A 17,320-nucleotide genomic window follows, 5' to 3' on the forward strand; every position below is an offset into this window, starting at 1 on the left:
TTCCAGACTATCCCCCCCTCCAGTCTGGCATCTTGTGGGGAAAGGTTGGGTGGGACTCTCCGTGTTCCCGCTAACAGTTAGGCGCCACTTTCTCCCCTCAGCTGCCCACCGGAAGGCCGCCGACCACCCGCACCCATCGACGCCGGCCACAGCGAGGCAACAGATCGCCATGTCCGCCATCGTGCGGTCCCCTGAGCACCAGCCCAGTGCCCTGAGCCTGCTTGCACCGCCCTCCAGTCGCCGGAAGGAGTCTTCCACCCCCGAAGGTGGGTGCTGGGGTTCGACGGGGCTTTGGGGGCCTGTTTGAAAAATAAAAAAAACCAATCAACCAAATAAAAACCCAACAAACAGCACAGGGAGATGGGGCAAAGGATGGCTAGAGGGAGGCAGGGGATCTTCGCCCTCACTCACCACTGCCTTCCTCCTGCAGTTGTTTCGGGACTGGTGGGACTCCGGGCCTCATTTTTATTTCTTTTATTATTTTTTTTAATTTATTGATTGATTGGTTTTTGGGCCACACCCAGCGGTGCCCAGGAGTTACTCCTGGCTCTGCACTTAGAAATTGCCCCTGGCAGGCTGGGGGACCATATGGGATGCTGGAATTGAACCGGATCCCTCCCTGGGTCGGCCACATGCATGGCAAATGCCCTACCACTGTGCTATCCGGCCCTTTTGAAGCCCTCTGACTTTCTGGAAAAGATAAAAATTAAAAAATCCTCTCCCTGCAGAATTCAGCCGGCGTCTGAAGGAGCGCATGCACCATAACATTCCTCACCGGTTCAACGTGGGACTGAACATGCGAGCTACCAAGTGCGCCGTGTGTCTGGATACAGTGCACTTCGGACGCCAGGCCTCCAAATGCCTCGGTGTGTGTGCGTGCTTGCATGTGTATGTGTGTGTGTGTGTGTGTGGTGTGTGTGTGGCGTGTGTGTGGCGTGTGCGCGCGTGCTCGAGCCAGGCCTCCAAATGCCTCAGGAGAGTGTGTGTGTGTGTGTGTGTGTGTGTGTGTGTGTGTGTGTGTGTGTGTGTGTGTGTGAGTGAGTGACTCCACCTCACACCTTTCCCACCCCCCAGGTAGGGCAGACAGAGTGGGTGCTTTTTCTCTGCTTAAGTCCCCATTCACACCCTTGGTCACAGTCATGTTTTAGTTGCCAACTTCCCCCTGCTACAAGAGCAAGTTTTTATAGATTTTCAGCTGCCTCTGGCGCTTTGCTCATTGCCCACCCCTTAAGGTCAGGCTGGCCCCCTCTGCTCTCAGCCTGAGGCAGCTGTGCCCCACCATCCAACATGTGCAGGGGGTGGGCAGAGGAATAGCACAGTGGTAGGGCTTTTGTCTTGCATGCTGTTGAGCCAGTTGGGTCACACCCAGCAGTGCTCAGGGGTTACTCCTGGCTGTCTGCTCAGAAATAGCTCCTGGCAGGCATGGGGGACCATATGGGACACCGGGATTCGAACCAACCACCTTTGGTCCTGGATCAGCTGCTTGCAAGGCAAATGCCGCTGTGCTATCTCTCCGGGCTCCAGAAGCGACTTCTGATCATAGAGCCAGGAGTAACCCCTGAGCTCCGCTGAGTGTGACCCAAAACAAAAACAAAACAAACAAAAATGTACAGAGGAGTCAGCTCTACCCCAGCTGGTGGCATGCTGGGGGGGAGGAGGGGTGTGATAGCAGAGGAAAGGGGGATTGGGCATATTTGAGTCTCCCTGGAGGGGTTTTACTCTCCCAGTTGGGGCTCAGGGACATCCTTGGAGAATAGGGTCCAGGGGGACAGGGCTAGAGGGGTTGTGGCTATGGAGCAGAAAAGGGTCTGGCTGTTGGCAGCCCGAGTACTCAGGGACACTCACACCCTGCCTTCCCCCAGAGTGCCAGGTGATGTGCCACCCCAAGTGTTCCACATGCCTGCCGGCCACCTGCGGGCTGCCTGCCGAGTACGCCACGCATTTTACTGATGCCTTCTGCCGAGACAAGATGAACTCCCCGGGGTTGCAGGCCAAGGATCCCAGTGGCAGCTTGCACCTGGAAGGCTGGATGAAGGTGCCCAGGTATCATGCAGACTGCCAGGGGTGCAGAGAGCAGTGGAACAGCCCCCCTGGGTGGCAGGAAGTTCCTTCAGGGCTCAGAGGTGCTTATCAGAAGGCAGATGTCAGAAGGGCGAGCTGAGGCCTATCCATTGCAGCTTAAAAGTAGAAAATGGGCCAAAGTGATAGCACAGTGGTAGGGCATTTGCCTTGCACACAGACAAGACGGCCCAGACCTGGGTTTGATCCCTATCATCCCATATAGTCCCAGAGCCTTCCATGAATGATTCTGGGTGCAGGGCCAGGAGTAACCCCTGAGCAAAACCAAAACACAAAAGTAGAAAACAAAATGTCCTTGTGAATTAGGGCTGGAGAGATAGTACCGTGTTTTACCTGTCATCTCACATGGTCTCCTGAGCCCCAGGAGAAGACCTCGAGCACCACTGGGTGTGGCCCAAGCCTTATTCTGACCAGAAAAAGAAAAATACCCTTTTCCTTAGTCCTGGAGGACAGGAACATTGTCACCTTAATGATGCCAAGGTGGGAGGACCCAAGCACACACACAGCCCTCCTTGGAAGAGCTGTGTCCCCCCTCTCAAAGACAGTGATCTTCCTTTCGACCTATTGGAGAGGGCAGAGAGCAGGGGGTGTGGTGGCCTCAGTTTACCCTGATGAACTCCAGGAACTGTCTGCTCTCCTGCCTGGCAAACTGCCCCATAACCTCAGTCTCTGTCTCTCTCTCTGTCTCTGTCTCAGGAATAACAAGCGAGGGCAGCAAGGCTGGGACCGAAAGTACATCGTCCTGGAGGGATCCAAAGTCCTCATTTATGATAACGAGGCCAGAGAAGGTACCTCAGCAGTTGAGGGGGAATGGTGGGTGGCGCCGCATGGGGTAGGCCCAGCTCCCCGAGTCTGGGCGCGAGGCTTTGTGACTTGTTTGGGGGGGCGGGCCGTTCGTTGGTTGGTTGGTATGTTGGTTTGTTTTGGACTGCGTTGCCGGCCTTCTGCGATTTTCCACTTTTGGAACCCGGGCACCCCCTTGACGGCGCTAAAGGCTCTTGGTCCGATACTCACGCCTCTAGGTCTCCCCTCTGAGGACCCCGAGGACACCTGCTAATACACCTTCCGGAACCTTCAACTCAGCCAACTAACCCATAAACCCGCCTCGCCCGCAGACTTTTGCCTGTGCCGCTCACCTGACACACTTTGTTTTGTTTTTATCTTCCCTCTCCTCCTCCTCCTGGACACCTCCTCTTCCTCCTTGTTCTCGTGCGCCTCTCTCTCCACGCATACCCCATCTCTCTCTCTTTCTCTCTCTCCCTCCTTCCCTCTCCCTCCCTCTTTCTCTCTCTCTCTCTTCCTCTCTGCTCCCATGTTCTTGTTCCTGTTCTTTGGTTTTTCTTTCTGCCCTTCCTCTTTGCACCAAGCTGGACAGAGGCCGGTGGAGGAATTTGAACTGTGCCTTCCTGACGGGGACGTCTCCATTCACGGTGCTGTTGGTGCTTCTGAGCTCGCCAACACAGCCAAAGCAGGTATGGGGAACCCACTGGAGTCCCCGGAAGGGAGGGCAGGCCCTGCCAGGAAGCACCCCAGCTCTGAAAGTCCTTTTGCTGTCTCGAGCAGTTCCAAGGGGACGCCCTTTCCCCCGGCTTCCCGTCCAACACCAAGCTCTCTGTTGCGCCTCCTAGATGTCCCCTACGTCCTGAAGATGGAGTCCCACCCGCACACTACCTGCTGGCCTGGGAGGTCCCTCTACCTGCTGGCTCCCAGCTTCCCTGACAAGCAGCGCTGGGTCACTGCCTTAGAATCGGTTGTCGCAGGTGGGAGAGTGTCTAGGGAAAAGGCAGAAGCCGACGCTGTGAGTACTAAATGGAGAGGCAGGAGCTTGTCTTGGTGAAGCGTGGGGGGACCCCCTGACCCTGTCCTAAGCCCTGGCAGAGCCACTGGTGGGTGGGCTGTCCTGCCCCTGTTTGGTGGTTTGAAACGGTGACATCACCCAGAGTTGTGGACCCCAAAAGCCAGGCCCCTAGTGTGTCTGCGGGGACTTAGGACACGCTGTGCTGTTAGCTGGCTCAGCAGTAGGTACCAATGGGTCCGAAAGATAGCACAGCAGTGGGATGTTTTCCCTTGCATGCAGCTGATTCGAATAGATGGTGGTTTGAATCCCGGATCCCATATGGGTCCCCCTGTGCCTGCCAGGAGTAACTCCTGAGCACTGCCGGGTGTGACCCAAAAAAGACAAAAGAAAAAAAACTGTACCACTGACTGGGCTGTGCATTGTGGTGGCAGAGGTGCTTCCCTTCACCCCCCAGGGCATCTCCAGTGGGTGGGGCTGGGCCTGGCTTTGGAGGCCAAGCAGGGCCTGAAGCTGCCCTCTACATGGGTTGCTATGTCCCTGCCGCCCTCCTTCAGGCAGGCTCTTCTTCGCCTTCTCTGCCACTGCTACACGACTTGCTCTCCTGTAGGCAGCTCTGAAACCCTCCCTGTCCGGGAGACGTTGGAGGCGTAGGTGGACCTTGATTGGCACCAGTCCTACAAGAATGTTCCTGGCTTTAAACAGGCAGCCCCAAAGAAACACTTTATCCCAATTATAAACGGAGCCCCAGGCTCCAAAACGGGGATCTGGCGAGACGAGGGTCTGGAAGCAAATGCCACGCAGGAAATAATTCGCATGGTGAAAGGGGGCAAGGATGGGTGCAGGAATTCCAACTCTCAGGCCCGAATCCCACCACAAGACTTCTTTACTGCCTAGAAGGAAAGCAGCTTAGTGTAGGAAGACTGAAGAAAAAGAGGTCACCTTCCTGAAATCTGGGCTTTTATTGGCAAGAACCAGGCTGCACCCTAGGGTGGAGAAGGAATACTGAGTAGGGGGGACTCAGTAATCCAACTATCCCATATGGCCCTTTAAGCCTGCCAGAAGTAATTCCTTGGGGCTGGGGAGATAGCACAGCAGTAGGGCATTTGCCTTGTATGCAGCCAATCTAGGACAGACTGGTGGTTCAAATCCTGGCATCCCATATAGTCTCCATATAGACTCCAGTCTCCTGCCAGGAGTGATTTCTGAGCTCAGAGCCAGAAGTAAGCCCTGAGCGCCACCGGGTGCAACCCAAAAACCTAAAACCAAACCAGACAAAACAAGAAGTGATTTCTTTTTTTTTTTTTTTTTTTTTTTTTTTTGGTTTTTGGGCCACACCCGGTAACGCTCAGGGGTTACTCCTGGCTATGTGCTCAGAAGTTGCTCCTGGCTTGGGGGACCATATGGGACACCGGGGGATCGAACCGCGGTCCGTCCAAGGCTAGCGCAGGCAAGGCAGGCACTTTACCTTTAGCGACACCGCCCGGCCCCAAGAAGTGATTTCTTAAGTGTAGAGCCAGGAGTAACCTCTGAGCATCCCAATGTGGTTTGTGTGAACACCAGATCACACCCTAGGGTGGAGTGTGAATACTGATCAGGGTAGGCCTAGTGATCCAACACCAATGATAGTTGGTGAAGAACCAGTGTTGGGTGGTCTTAAGGGACCCCTCACTAAAACCCCCATTCCCATGTGTACACCAGGGCCAGGGCCGTGTTTCCTTTGAGCTCCTGTCTGCATGGGTTGAGGTAAAGAGATGTGGGGCATTTTGGTCTCCTGCTGACGCTATGCTTTGCCCTCACACCATAGCCTGGTGGGGAAGGATCTACTTCTGGGGAGCTCACTAACCCTCTGCCAGTTGAACTTCTGTAGCTTGCAAATCTCAGGCTTTGCTCCTAGCCCTGCCCTCAGAAATCATCACTCCGAGGCCGTAGAGAGAGCACAGCGGTGGGGCGTTTGCCTTGCATGCAGCCAGTCCAGGATAGTTTGTGGTTCGAATCACGGTATCCCGTATGATTCCCCCAAGCCTGCCAGGAGCAATTTCTGAGTGCAGAACCAGGAGTAAACCCTGAGTGCAACCAGGTGTGACCCAAAAACAAACAAACAATAAAAGCATCACTCCTAGCAAACTTAGGGCGACTTACATGATGCCGGGGCTTGAACCCGGGTCAGCTGTGTGCAACACAAATGCCTTCCTCATAGTGCTCAGTGAGACGTTTTAAACATAGATTCATTCATCCTCTGTGTCCCCTATAGCAGCTGTGTGGTCCCTTCCCGTGTCCAAGCCAAGGCTCATTTCTGTGCTTATTATTAGTAGGCAACCCTCCCAAACCCCCTGCCTGCCTGTCTCGAGTGCAGATCCAAAGGGTGGTGGGGGGAGCAGCGCCCCTCAGCCTGCCTCAGTGCTTTGAGGTTCTGCCTGCCTCTTGCCGACGGCTAACAGCCTCTCCATTCTTGCTTCCGTCCCTCTGCCTAGTGGGGTGCTGACCCCCGCCGTCTCACCGCCCCCACTTTTCCCTTTTCTTCTTTTCTTTCACACACGAAAAGAAACTGCTGGGAAACTCCCTGCTAAAACTGGAAGGCGACGAGCGCCTGGACATGAACTGCACACTGCCCTTCAGCGACCAGGTGAGGGTACTGGGACCTGCCAGCCAGCAGGGCAGGGCCTGCTGTGGACCTACAGTGCCACTCACCACTCATCATCTCTGCCCTGGGCCACCCGCCCTGCTGCAGGTGGTGCTGGTGGGCACCGAAGAAGGGCTGTATGCACTGAATGTCCTGAAAAACGCCCTCACCCACGTCCCGGGCATCGGTGCCGTCTTCCAAATCTATATCATCAAGGACCTGGAGAAGCTCCTCATGATAGCAGGTGGCTCCGCAGTGCTTTGCCTTTTCGAGTCAGGAAGGGTTCGGTGGCGGGCGTAGAGCCACCTTCTCCAGGGATCCCTGACTGGGCACCCTCCGCTCATACGGACTTCCCTGGAGATGCCAAGAGAAGGGGGCTTGGCAGAAGCGCCCCCTATCCCTGTCCTCAGACAGACAAACAGACAGACAGACAGACAGACACACACACACACACACGTGCGCGCGCGCGCATTCTTGTGCAGTGGCCTTGTGTGAGTTTGCAGGGAGGAATGGTACGGTTTGTAAGCATGTCCCTAAGAACACAGGCATTTTCTCAGTCTCTCCTGGCAAAAAAAAATTAATTTTGGTGGGGGGGTGACAGGGAAAGGCCAGGAGAGAAGCCCAAGGTATCTCACCAAAGCAGCTGTTTTACCATCTTTTTACATCTTTTTGCCGCAGAACCTAATTTTCTCTCTTTTTTTATTTTTAAGTTTTTCTGTTTGGTTTTTGGGCCATACCCGGCAGCACACAGGTTCCTCCTGGCTCTGCTCAGAAATTGCTCCTGGGCTCAGAAATCGCAACAGGGCTGGAGGGATGGTGGCAGGGTGTTTGCCTTGCACATGGCAGACGTGGGACAGACTTGGGTTCGATCTCTGGCATCCTATAGAGTCATCTGAGCCTGCCAGGAGCGATTTCTAAGCGCAGAGCCAGGAGGAACCCCTGAGCACCACTGGGTGTGGGGCAAACCCCACCCCACCCCCAAAAAAATCGTTCTAGAAAATCCTGTAGACTATAGTTTCACTATATTTCAAAATCAGGAAAATTAACTCCATACTTCCTGGAGCCATAATTTAGTTGAGGTTCTAGTAACATCCTTGGTCTTACCTACCCCCTACCCCATCTGCAATATACATTTCCTTTCCCATTAGGAGCATGCCCTCTGTTTTGTTCCTGCTTTTATTCTCTTTTCATTGGGACTAGATCCTTTGTGTGTTTTGATTTTTTTATTTCATGATATCATAAACACATTGGGATTGTCCATGCCTATATTTATGTTTATTTTTATTTGGGGGGGGACATACCCTTTGGCGGTGAGGGCTCCTCCTAGATCAGATTCACTCCCTGCAGTGCTCAGGGTGTTAGGGTCCGAGTTGACCACCCGAGTCAGCGCTGAGAGTCAGAGACCACCTCCACTAATGCAAGATGCAAAAGGGAGTTTATTTGACTAGTCGAGGGCCAAGTCTCATCCAACCAGGGGAGCCTTGACAAGGACTCTGAATTAAATCTTCAGGAAGTTTATTTAGGGTCTTATAGGCTTCCACAATTCAAGCATTTCATTGGTTAATACAGCAATGCAAGCATTTCTTCCACTTGAACAGAAATCACATCATACGTAGGCTTGATGTCTCAACTTATTGCTGACTCAGCTTTATGTCAGGGGGCACTTGTCTGGTGGGACATTCAAAACACCTAGTTCCTCTATTTTAGCTGGACAAGGAAGGTTTTGCCCTTAACAGGGTGGGTTCATTTTGTGGTTTATCTTTGGGCTAACACCCTTTGCCTATGGGAAAGTTATAGAGTGGAAAAATACTTTATAGTGGCTTGACTGGGGGCTTGGGACCACCTTGGTCCTAGGCCAAGGAGGCTTTGTTTCTCACAAGGGTACTAGCTCAGCAATCCCAAGTAGAGTCGAGATTGGTGCAGAGCCTGTACTGGCAGGCGTGGCTTAGCCTGATCCCTCATGCCAGATTGTTCTAGAACATCTGGACCCTGGTAGAAATCGCATTTGGAAGAACAGGTGATGCCCATAGAGTTCCAGCTTGGATAATGAATTTGCTCCCAGGAGCTGGGCCCAGAGGTCGGGCGGTTCAGCTGAGAACGAGGGCCAGGTTGATCTCTGTGCTGACAGGCATTGAGGGACAGGCTTCCCCCAGTCGGGGGAGATGGAAGATGCCCTCGCCTGCAGCTGGTATCAATGGGCTCCTAAATGTGTGCTTCGCCTCAGGAGAAGAGCGGGCCCTGTGCCTCGTGGACGTGAAGAAGGTCAAACAGTCGCTCGCACAGTCACACCTGCCCGCCCAGCCTGACGTCTCGCCCCAAGTGTTTGAAGCTGTCAAGGGTTGCCACCTCTTTGCTGCTGGCAAGGTAAGGAGGGACCTGAGGTTTTGGCTGGTGGAATGTTCTTGAGCCTGGCAGTGCCTCACTGTGAGGCAGACAGACACACAGACAGACACACACACCCTCCCTCCCTCTCTCCTTCCCTCCCTCTCTAGGGGAAATGAACTGTTCTCAGGAAGGAGTTTCTTTTTTTTCTTCATTTTTTTTTGGGGGGGGGGCACACCTAGTGGTGCTCAGGGGTTACTCCTGGCTCTGTGCTCAGGAACTGCTCCTGGCTCGGGGCCATACAGGATGCCCGGGATCAAACCCCCGTCCATCCTGAGCCTGCAGCGTGCAAGGCAAACGCCCTACCGCTGTGTTACCGCTTTGGCCCTCTCGTTGGCCTTTCAGATCGAGAGCGGCCTCTGCATCTGTGCAGCTATGCCCAGCAAAGTCGTCATCCTCCGCTATAACGAAAACCTCAGCAAATACTGCATCCGGAAAGTGAGTCTTGTCCCATGTCACCTCCACACACACAGCCTCCTGCCTCCTGGGAAGTTTGGGGTGCAGGAGAAAGGAGAAGAGAATATATTCTTGCTGCAGAAACCCCAGAGCTTCTGGGAGCTACTGCCTTCCCTCTTCTTGGCCTTTGGTGTCTGGGAACTCCTGGTCCAGCAGATCTGGCCTTGGTTTAGGGCAGAGGTCTCAAACTCACGGCCCTCGGGCCGTTTGCAGCCCTCTGTACCACATTTTGTGGCTCACAGCTGGCCTTCAAATATTGCAGTATTCGCGATTATTTGCTTAGCGAATAATCACAATCAAAATCGCATTAGTAAGAAAAAAATATCGCATTAAACATTTGCATACCCCGAGCAGTTCTGTTCGGGGTATGCAAATGTTTAATGCGATTTTTTTTCTTACTAATGCGATCTTTTATTGCGAATATTTTAAGCGAAATCCCTTATTCGGCCCTGCCTCACACCAACTTTGCCTCCTGCAGCCCCCAGGTAAATTGAGTTTGAGGCCCCTGGTTTAGGGAGATGGGAAGGTGGGAGGCAGAGGGGGAAGGCTGTTCTCCCTGAGGAGTTAGCACCTGGCAGCAGGTGCTTGATTCTCGCTCAGATCCTAGAAGCTTCTCCTGTTGGCCTTGGTGGAAGGAAGCCCCTCTCAATGGCTGTGGCTCAGTGCACGAGAAACTGGAGTGGAGTTGGGCCAAGGATCATGGGTTGGGCCTGGAGCAGGCTGTGCCTCCTGTCTGCTCTGGACCAGGCTTTCACAGGCCCCCAACTCTGCATTGCACCTTAGTTTGAGCTTCCTTTGTTTGTTTTTGGGCCATATCCGACCGCACTCAAGAGTTACTCCTGACTCTGCACTCAGACATCGCTCCTGGCAGGCTTAGGGGACCCTTTGGATTCTGGGAATCGAACTCGAGTCCATCCTTGGTCAGCCACTTGCAAGGCAAATGCCCTACTGCTGTGCTATTGCCCTGGCCCAGTTTGAGCTTTTTTTTACAACTACCTACTTTGTGATGCCAAAGATACAAGCTGGGAAGTTGGCAAAGACTTGCCACACAGATGTCTTATTGTTTGTTTATTGTTTGTTTGGGGGCCAAACTAAACGGTGTTCAGGGTTTACTCCTAGCTCCGCACACAGGAATTACTCCTGCTGGAGTCCTGGAGACAATACAAGATGCCAAGGATTGAACCTGGCTTGGCTGTATGCAAGGCCAACACCCTCCCCGAAGCAGCATGAAGAGCGGGCTGGCAACCTTCTCTCTCAGCTGTGACTATGAAACTGGCCGATTTGGGGCCGGAGAATATAGCACAGTGGCGTTTGCTTGCAAGCAGCCGATCCAGGACCAAAGGTGGTTGGTTCGAATCCCGGTGTCCCATATGGTTCCCCATGCCTGCCAAGAGCTATTTCTGAGCAGACAGCCAGGAGTAACCCCTGAGCACTGCCAGGTGTGGCCCAAAAACAAACAAAAAAAAAAAAAAAGAAGAAAAAAGAGGGGCCGGGCGGTGGCGCTAGAGGTAAGGTGCCTGCCTTGCCTGCACTAGCCTTGGACTGACCGCGGTTCGATCCCCCGGCGTCCCATATGGTCCCCCAAGCCAGGAGCAACTTCTGAGCGCATAGCCAGGAGTAACCCCTGAGCATCACCGGGTGTGGCCCAAAAAGCAAAAAAAAAAAGAAAAAAGAAACTGGCCGATTAGTTAGTAAGCCCAGATGAGGCTGGCGTAGTTTTCTCAGATTGTTTTTTCCCCTCCTGGGAAATAGAGTTTGCCCTTTTCTTGGTTTGTTTTTGGGCCACACTCGGCAGCGCTAATTGGTTACTCCCGGCAGGCTTGGGGGGCCATAGGAGATGCTGGGGATCGAACCCAGGTCAGTCCTGAGTTGGCATGTGCAAGGCAAACGTCCTCCCTGCTGTGTTATTGCTCCAGCCCCTAGAGTAAACCTGTGACAAGCTCTTTAAAGCCTCCCTTTAGGGCCAGAGCAATAGCACAGCAGATAGAGCCTTTGCCTGGGTTTCGTCCCCAGCATCCCATATGGTTCCTCGAGACTGCCAGGAGTAACACTTAAGCAGCCCTAGGCTTGGCCCCAAAACCTAAATAAATAAATAAATAAATAAATAAATAAAAATAAAATAAAGGCTCCCTATAGGTGATGTAGCTCACCCTTCTGAAGCCAGTTTGCCCTTGTATTCTTAGCCTGAGCTGGTCTGGACCCCCAGCTCCCATGAAGGCCCATCAAGGTGGATGTGCTTGGTGTCACCAATGTCGGGTGGGGGTTCGCTAGTGGCAGCTGCCTAGGACCTGCCTGGATTTGGGCAGGCAGGGAGGGACAGAGGGGGGCAGCGCTCACCCCCTTTACCTACTAGGAAATAGAGACCTCGGAGCCATGCAGCTGTATCCACTTCACCAACTACAGCATCCTTGTGGGGACCAACAAGTTCTATGAGATCGACATGAAGCAGTACACGCTGGAGGGTAGGGCTGCGGCCCCTTGCACACGCCTGCTTGCCCCCTCCCGCCCATGCCCTGCCGAACCCCTTCTACAAGCCTCACTTCCCTCCTCCACCCCCACAGAATTCCTGGACAAGAACGACCACTCGTTGGCGGCCGCCGTGTTCGCCTCTGCATCCAACAGCTTCCCAGTGTCCATTGTACAAGTGAACAGTGCTGGGCAGCGGGAGGAGTACCTGCTCTGCTTCCACGGTGAGTGGGGGCAGCCCACCCTAGGTGGGGGTCCCCAGGCCTGGCAGGTAGGCAGACCTTGTGGGAGAAACTCATGCCAGCACCCCCAGGACCTAGGGAGGGCGTCCTAAGCCCATGGCCATGCTCAGTCCCATCCTGTCTCTCTTCCCCCTCTCTCCTTTTTTTCTCCCTTTTCCTTCCTTCCTTCCTTCCTTCCTTCTTTCTTTCTTTCTTTCTTTTTTTGGTTTTTGGGCCACACCCTGTGCCGCTCAGGGGTTACTCCTGGCTAAGCGCTCAGAAGTTGCTCCTGGCTTCTTGGGGGACCATATGGGACGCGGGGATCGAACCGCGGTCCGTCCTAGGCTAGCGCATGCAAGGCAGGCATCTTACCTCCAGCGCCACCGCCCGGCCCCACCTTCTTTCTTTCTTTAGTTCTTTCTTTCTCTCAGTTAATGTTTCCCTCCTTGTTTGTTTGTTTGTTTGTTTGTTTTGGAGGGAGGCATACCCAGCCATGCTCAGAAGTTACTCCTGGCTCTGCACTCAGAAATTACTCCTAGAGGCCAGAGTGATAGCACAACGACAGGGCATTTGCCTTGCATGTGGCTGATCCAGGATGGACCTGAGTTCGATCCCTGGCATCCCATATGGTCCTTCGAGCCTGCCAGGAGCGACTTTTTTTGTTTTTGTTTTTGTTTTTTTTTTGGGGGGGGGGTCACACCCGACAGCTCTCAGGGGTTACTCCTGGCTCTATGCTCAGAAATCACTCCTTGCAGGCTTGGAGAACCATATGGGATGCCAGGATTCAAACCATGGTCCTTCTGCATGCAAGGCAAATACCTTACCTCCATGCTATCTCTTTGGCCCCAGGAGCGACTTCTGAGTATAGAGCCAGGAGTAGCCCCTGAGAGCCGCAGGGTATGGCCCAAAAACAACAATAAAAAACAAAAACAAAAATTAACTCCTGGCAGGCTTGGGGGACTATCTGGGATACTGGGGATTGAGTCCAGGTTGGCCACATGCATGGCAAACACCCTCCCTACTGTGCTGTCGCTCTGGCTTATTTCTTTCTGTTTGCTTTTACCCCCCACATTTCCGACTGTGAATTTCTGGGCTTTCCTGTCTCTTTGCCCCTGTCGCTGACTCTCTGTTGCTGTTCCCTTTTCTTTCATCTCCCTATCCTTTTCCCTTGTCTCTCCCTCTTCCTCTCCTCCCCTCTTCTCAATTAAAGATGTTCTTACTGAGACCGTTGTGGCTTACAGCAGTGTTACAGTGCACATATTTGACCAGCTCCCCCTCCACCACTGTCCTGAGGTCCCTGTAACCTGATCTGTATGATCAGTACCTGAGGTTGTTTTCATCAGCTGCTGTTTACCACAGGAGGGTTTTTTTTTTTTGTTTGTTTTTGGGCCACACCCGGTAACACTCAGGGGTTACTCCTGGCTATGTGCTCAGAAGTTGCTCCTGGCTTGGGGGACCATATGGGACACCGGGGGATCGAACCGCGGTTCGTCCAAGGCTAGCGCAGGCAAGGCAGGCACCTTACCTTTAGCGCCACTGCCCGGCCCCAGGAGGGTTTTCTTACACACTGTGCAGACGTGAGACCTGCCAGCATCGGACTCTCCTCCTGACCTACTCTGCAGAATAGGCCTCTCTTTTCGCTCCTCTCACCCTTTTCTTATCTGTCTCCCCCTCCACCACCACCATCCCCTTCACATGAAGTAGCGAGGGAGACCAGAGTGATAGCCCAGTGGTAGGGCCTTGCACCCCAGTTCGATTTCTGGCATTTCGTATGGTTCCTCGATCCTGCCACCTGAGCACAGCTGGGTGTGGCCCAAATCCCCTGTCCCCTAAAAAAGAAAAGGAATCAGGTAGCTTGGCAGAGGGTGGTAGGTTTGAGCAATCTAGTTCATCTTTGCCCCCTCTCCCCCATAATCCCTGCCAGGATCCCTCAGACTCCTATCAGAGATGTATATCATTGGGCCAGAGATTGCATGCAGCTGACCCCAGTTCACTCCCTGGTTGTTCCCCCACCCCAGCCCTACCTGGGATAAGGACACAGAGCCAGGAGTAAACCCTGAGCACCAGATACAAACTCAGAATTTACTCCCAATCCTTCCACCCCCTCCCCCCCCCCCAATGCTCTATGGCTACCCTATCTCTGACCCCGCTCACACTGGGTTTGGACTATTGGCAGAGTTTGGCGTGTTCGTGGACTCCTATGGCAGACGCAGCCGCACTGATGACCTCAAGTGGAGCCGCTTACCTCTGGCCTTCGGTGAGTGGCACGAGGCTCAGCTGCCACTTTTTGGTGGTGGTGGCTGCTGCCATCTGCCCAGTGTAGACTGGGCTCTGCCTGGCCCAAAACCCAGGATTCAGGTTCTGCCAAGGCCAGGCTGAAAGCATCGCTGGCCGAGTTTCTGATTGTGGCAGAGATTCCTTCAAGCCAGGGCCTGCCCGCACAGTGCCAGCCCATGATATGCTGATGAGGCTTCCTGAGAGGAAGGAGTCTCCCCACTGGGCGGGTACTCGTGGCCCCCACAGAGTTTCAGGATTGCTGGTTTGGAGGAGGCCAGGCAGGCCGTGTCCATCCTTGGGGAAGCATGTTAACGTAACAATACTTGTAGGGGCCAGAGTGGCAGCATAGTAGGGCATTTGCCTTGTACACAGCTGACTTAGGATGGATGCGGGATCAATTCCCAAAACCAACAAAAAACAGTACTTGTGAATCTCTAGAAGGGGCTATGCATAGGTGTGTGTGTGTACTTATATGAACCTCTTGCTTCATACACTAAGTTTTGCCTTTGCCTCCATATCACTATGGAGAGGGCCTATTCCTGCATCATTATGCAGGGCAGGTTTCTTGAGCAGGGAGGTACCATTTATTTCTGCTCAAGAGTGCCCCCCCCCCCGGGAGGTGCCCATCTTGTGGCCACGGGCCGGCCGTCTGGGCTGATCCCCCACGCAATGACTCCAGAGCAGCCCTACAGCCTGATGGGGTGCTGACGGCCTCCCCCTGCTGTCCCCACAGCCTACCGAGAGCCCTACCTGTTCGTGACGCACTTCAACTCCTTGGAAGTCATCGAAATCCAGGCCCGCTCCTCCCTTGGGTAAGCGCCACTAGGCAGACCCGAGGCTGGGCTGGGGGCTGGTTTTCCTCTCCTGCCCGGCCCCAGTGAAGATCTGTCTCTCGTCTCTCGCCCCGTATCCGCAGGACCCCTGCCCGAGCTTATCTGGAAATCCCCAACCCGCGCTACCTGGGCCCGGCCATTTCCTCAGGCGCCATCTACCTGGCCTCCTCCTACCAGGAGAAGCTGAGGATCATTTGCTGCAAAGGCAACCTGGTGAAGGAGTCGGGTACCGACCACCGCCGTGGCACCTCCACATCCCGCAGGTACAGGGCTGCTCCCACCTCACCAGGGCAGAGGATTTCCCATTTTCGACCGGAACCGATTGCGAGGTTCCCAGTCTTCCTTACCCAGACGCTCCTTTCTTCGACATGTCTGGTATTGACGTGACCTGACCTGATCCTTTTTTATTTATTATAATTTTTTTACTATTATTTTGGGTCACACCCAGCAGTGCTCAGAGGTTGCTCCTAGCTCTGCATCTAGAAATAGCTCCTGGCTTGGGAGACCATATGGGATGCTGGGATTTGAACCACAGTTTGTTCTGGGTCGGCTGTGTGCAAAGCAAATGCCCTACCTACCTCTGTGCTATCTCTGGCCCCCAACCTGGTCCTTGACCAGAGTCAGGTGAATGTACACAGGGGAAGGAAAAGGCTGTCTCTTCCCTGTTGCATGTGGGCAGAGGCCTTTGAGCACTGGGGCATATCTCAAGCTTCCAGACCTTGGCAGTCATTCAGTTGGACTAGTTGGGCCTCTGTGGGCAGACGGTGTAGAGCAGGGGTCTCAAACTCGCGGCCCGCGGGCCATTTCTGGCCCTCCGTACAACATTTTGTGGCCCTGCCGTAGAGGAATCTTGTTTTGTTTTAGTTGTTTGGGTCACACCCCCCAATGTTCAAGGCTTACTACTGACTTTGCACTCAAGGATCACCCCAACTTTGCTTCCTGCGGCCTTCAGGTAAATTGAGTTTGAGACCCCTGTGTAGAGGAAGGCAACGAGGTCAAGCAGGGAATGAGGGAAATGTGGTGACAGAGAGCGGTGAGCCTGGAAGTTTATCTGGCTAGAGGTCAGACAGTCTGTTCAGCCCACTAGATGGTCTGAAGGAGTTATAGCTTGGCGGCGAGGGTGTTTGCCTGCACGTGGCCAATCCGGGTTCTATCCCTGGCATCCGATATGCTCCCCCAAGCCTTCCAGGAGGATCCTCTCATCGCCACTCATTGTGGCCTAAAGAAAATAACAGCAACAAAAAACGATGCCATATTTCAAGAGACTGGAGCTGACCATCAATGATCAGATTTTTATTTATTTATTTATTGGTTTTTGGATCACACCTGCCGGTACTTGGGGGTTACTCTTGGCTCTGTGCTCAGAAATCTCTCCAGGCTTGGGCGACCCTATGGGATGCCAGGGATCAAACCCAGGCCTGTCCTGGTTCAGCTGCATGCAAGGCAAACGACCTACCACTGTGCTATTGCTCCAGTCCCAGCAATGAGCATCTTTGCTCCCTATTTAGTTGTTGATTTCAGAGTGTTCTCCCTCCTTGGGCCAAGCACCCTTCCCTGGGCTTGTGGTTGGTGTAGTTGCGCCCCTGAACCCAATTAGCTCGAAGCTCCACACTACGGAGCTTGCCCTGCCTGATCCTATCCTGGATCTTTGTATGGGCAGGGCCAGGAAGCGATGGGCAGGGTGAGCCTGCCCCACAGTTAGGGAACTCCTTCAGAGTCAGGGATGGGAGAGGGGGCAAAGTTTGTTGAGCTTGGGAAGAAGAGAAGGAAAAGGCCAATTGGGAACCAGAGAGATAGTACAGTGGTAGGATGTTTGCCTTGTTACATGTATGGTGGTTCAAATCCTGGCAGCCCAGATGGTACCCTGAGCCTGCCAGGTGCGATTTCTGAGTGCAGAACCAGGAATAACCCCTGAGCACCACCAGGTGTGACCCAAAAACCAAAATAAAAATTTTTAAATAAAATTCAATTCTGGGGCCAGATTGATTGCATAGCGGTAGGGTGTTTCCCTTGCATGCTGCTGACCCGGGACAGACCTGGGTTTGATCCCCAGCATCCCATATGGTCCCCAAGCCTGCCAGGAGCGATTTCTTAGCACAGAGCCAGGAGTAATTCCTGAGTGCCACTGGGTGTGGCCCAAACCACCCCCCCAAAAAAGGCCAAACCCTTCCCCTTTCCTCTTTTATGT

At 53.6% G+C, this 17,320-nt stretch overlaps 1 protein-coding gene across 1 annotated transcript in view; it reads left to right on the forward strand.

Moving 5' to 3' along the window:
• Positions 1 to 17,320, forward strand: part of CIT (citron rho-interacting serine/threonine kinase) — a 159,611-nt gene that overhangs the window by 140,162 nt on the left and 2,129 nt on the right. Inside the window, exons 30-44 of the mRNA XM_049787776.1 lie at positions 102 to 266; positions 729 to 866; positions 1,863 to 2,043; positions 2,776 to 2,867; positions 3,447 to 3,551; positions 3,708 to 3,877; positions 6,420 to 6,500; positions 6,606 to 6,741; positions 8,722 to 8,861; positions 9,225 to 9,317; positions 11,689 to 11,797; positions 11,897 to 12,025; positions 14,199 to 14,279; positions 15,033 to 15,111; positions 15,216 to 15,395. Of these exons, the coding sequence (XP_049643733.1) occupies positions 102 to 266; positions 729 to 866; positions 1,863 to 2,043; positions 2,776 to 2,867; positions 3,447 to 3,551; positions 3,708 to 3,877; positions 6,420 to 6,500; positions 6,606 to 6,741; positions 8,722 to 8,861; positions 9,225 to 9,317; positions 11,689 to 11,797; positions 11,897 to 12,025; positions 14,199 to 14,279; positions 15,033 to 15,111; positions 15,216 to 15,395 (1,879 nt within the window). The remainder of the gene's footprint in view (positions 1 to 101; positions 267 to 728; positions 867 to 1,862; positions 2,044 to 2,775; positions 2,868 to 3,446; positions 3,552 to 3,707; positions 3,878 to 6,419; positions 6,501 to 6,605; positions 6,742 to 8,721; positions 8,862 to 9,224; positions 9,318 to 11,688; positions 11,798 to 11,896; positions 12,026 to 14,198; positions 14,280 to 15,032; positions 15,112 to 15,215; positions 15,396 to 17,320) is intronic.

This window comes from Suncus etruscus, chromosome 15, assembly GCF_024139225.1.
Source record: "Suncus etruscus isolate mSunEtr1 chromosome 15, mSunEtr1.pri.cur, whole genome shotgun sequence".
Classification (NCBI taxonomy): Eukaryota; Metazoa; Chordata; class Mammalia; order Eulipotyphla; family Soricidae; genus Suncus; species Suncus etruscus.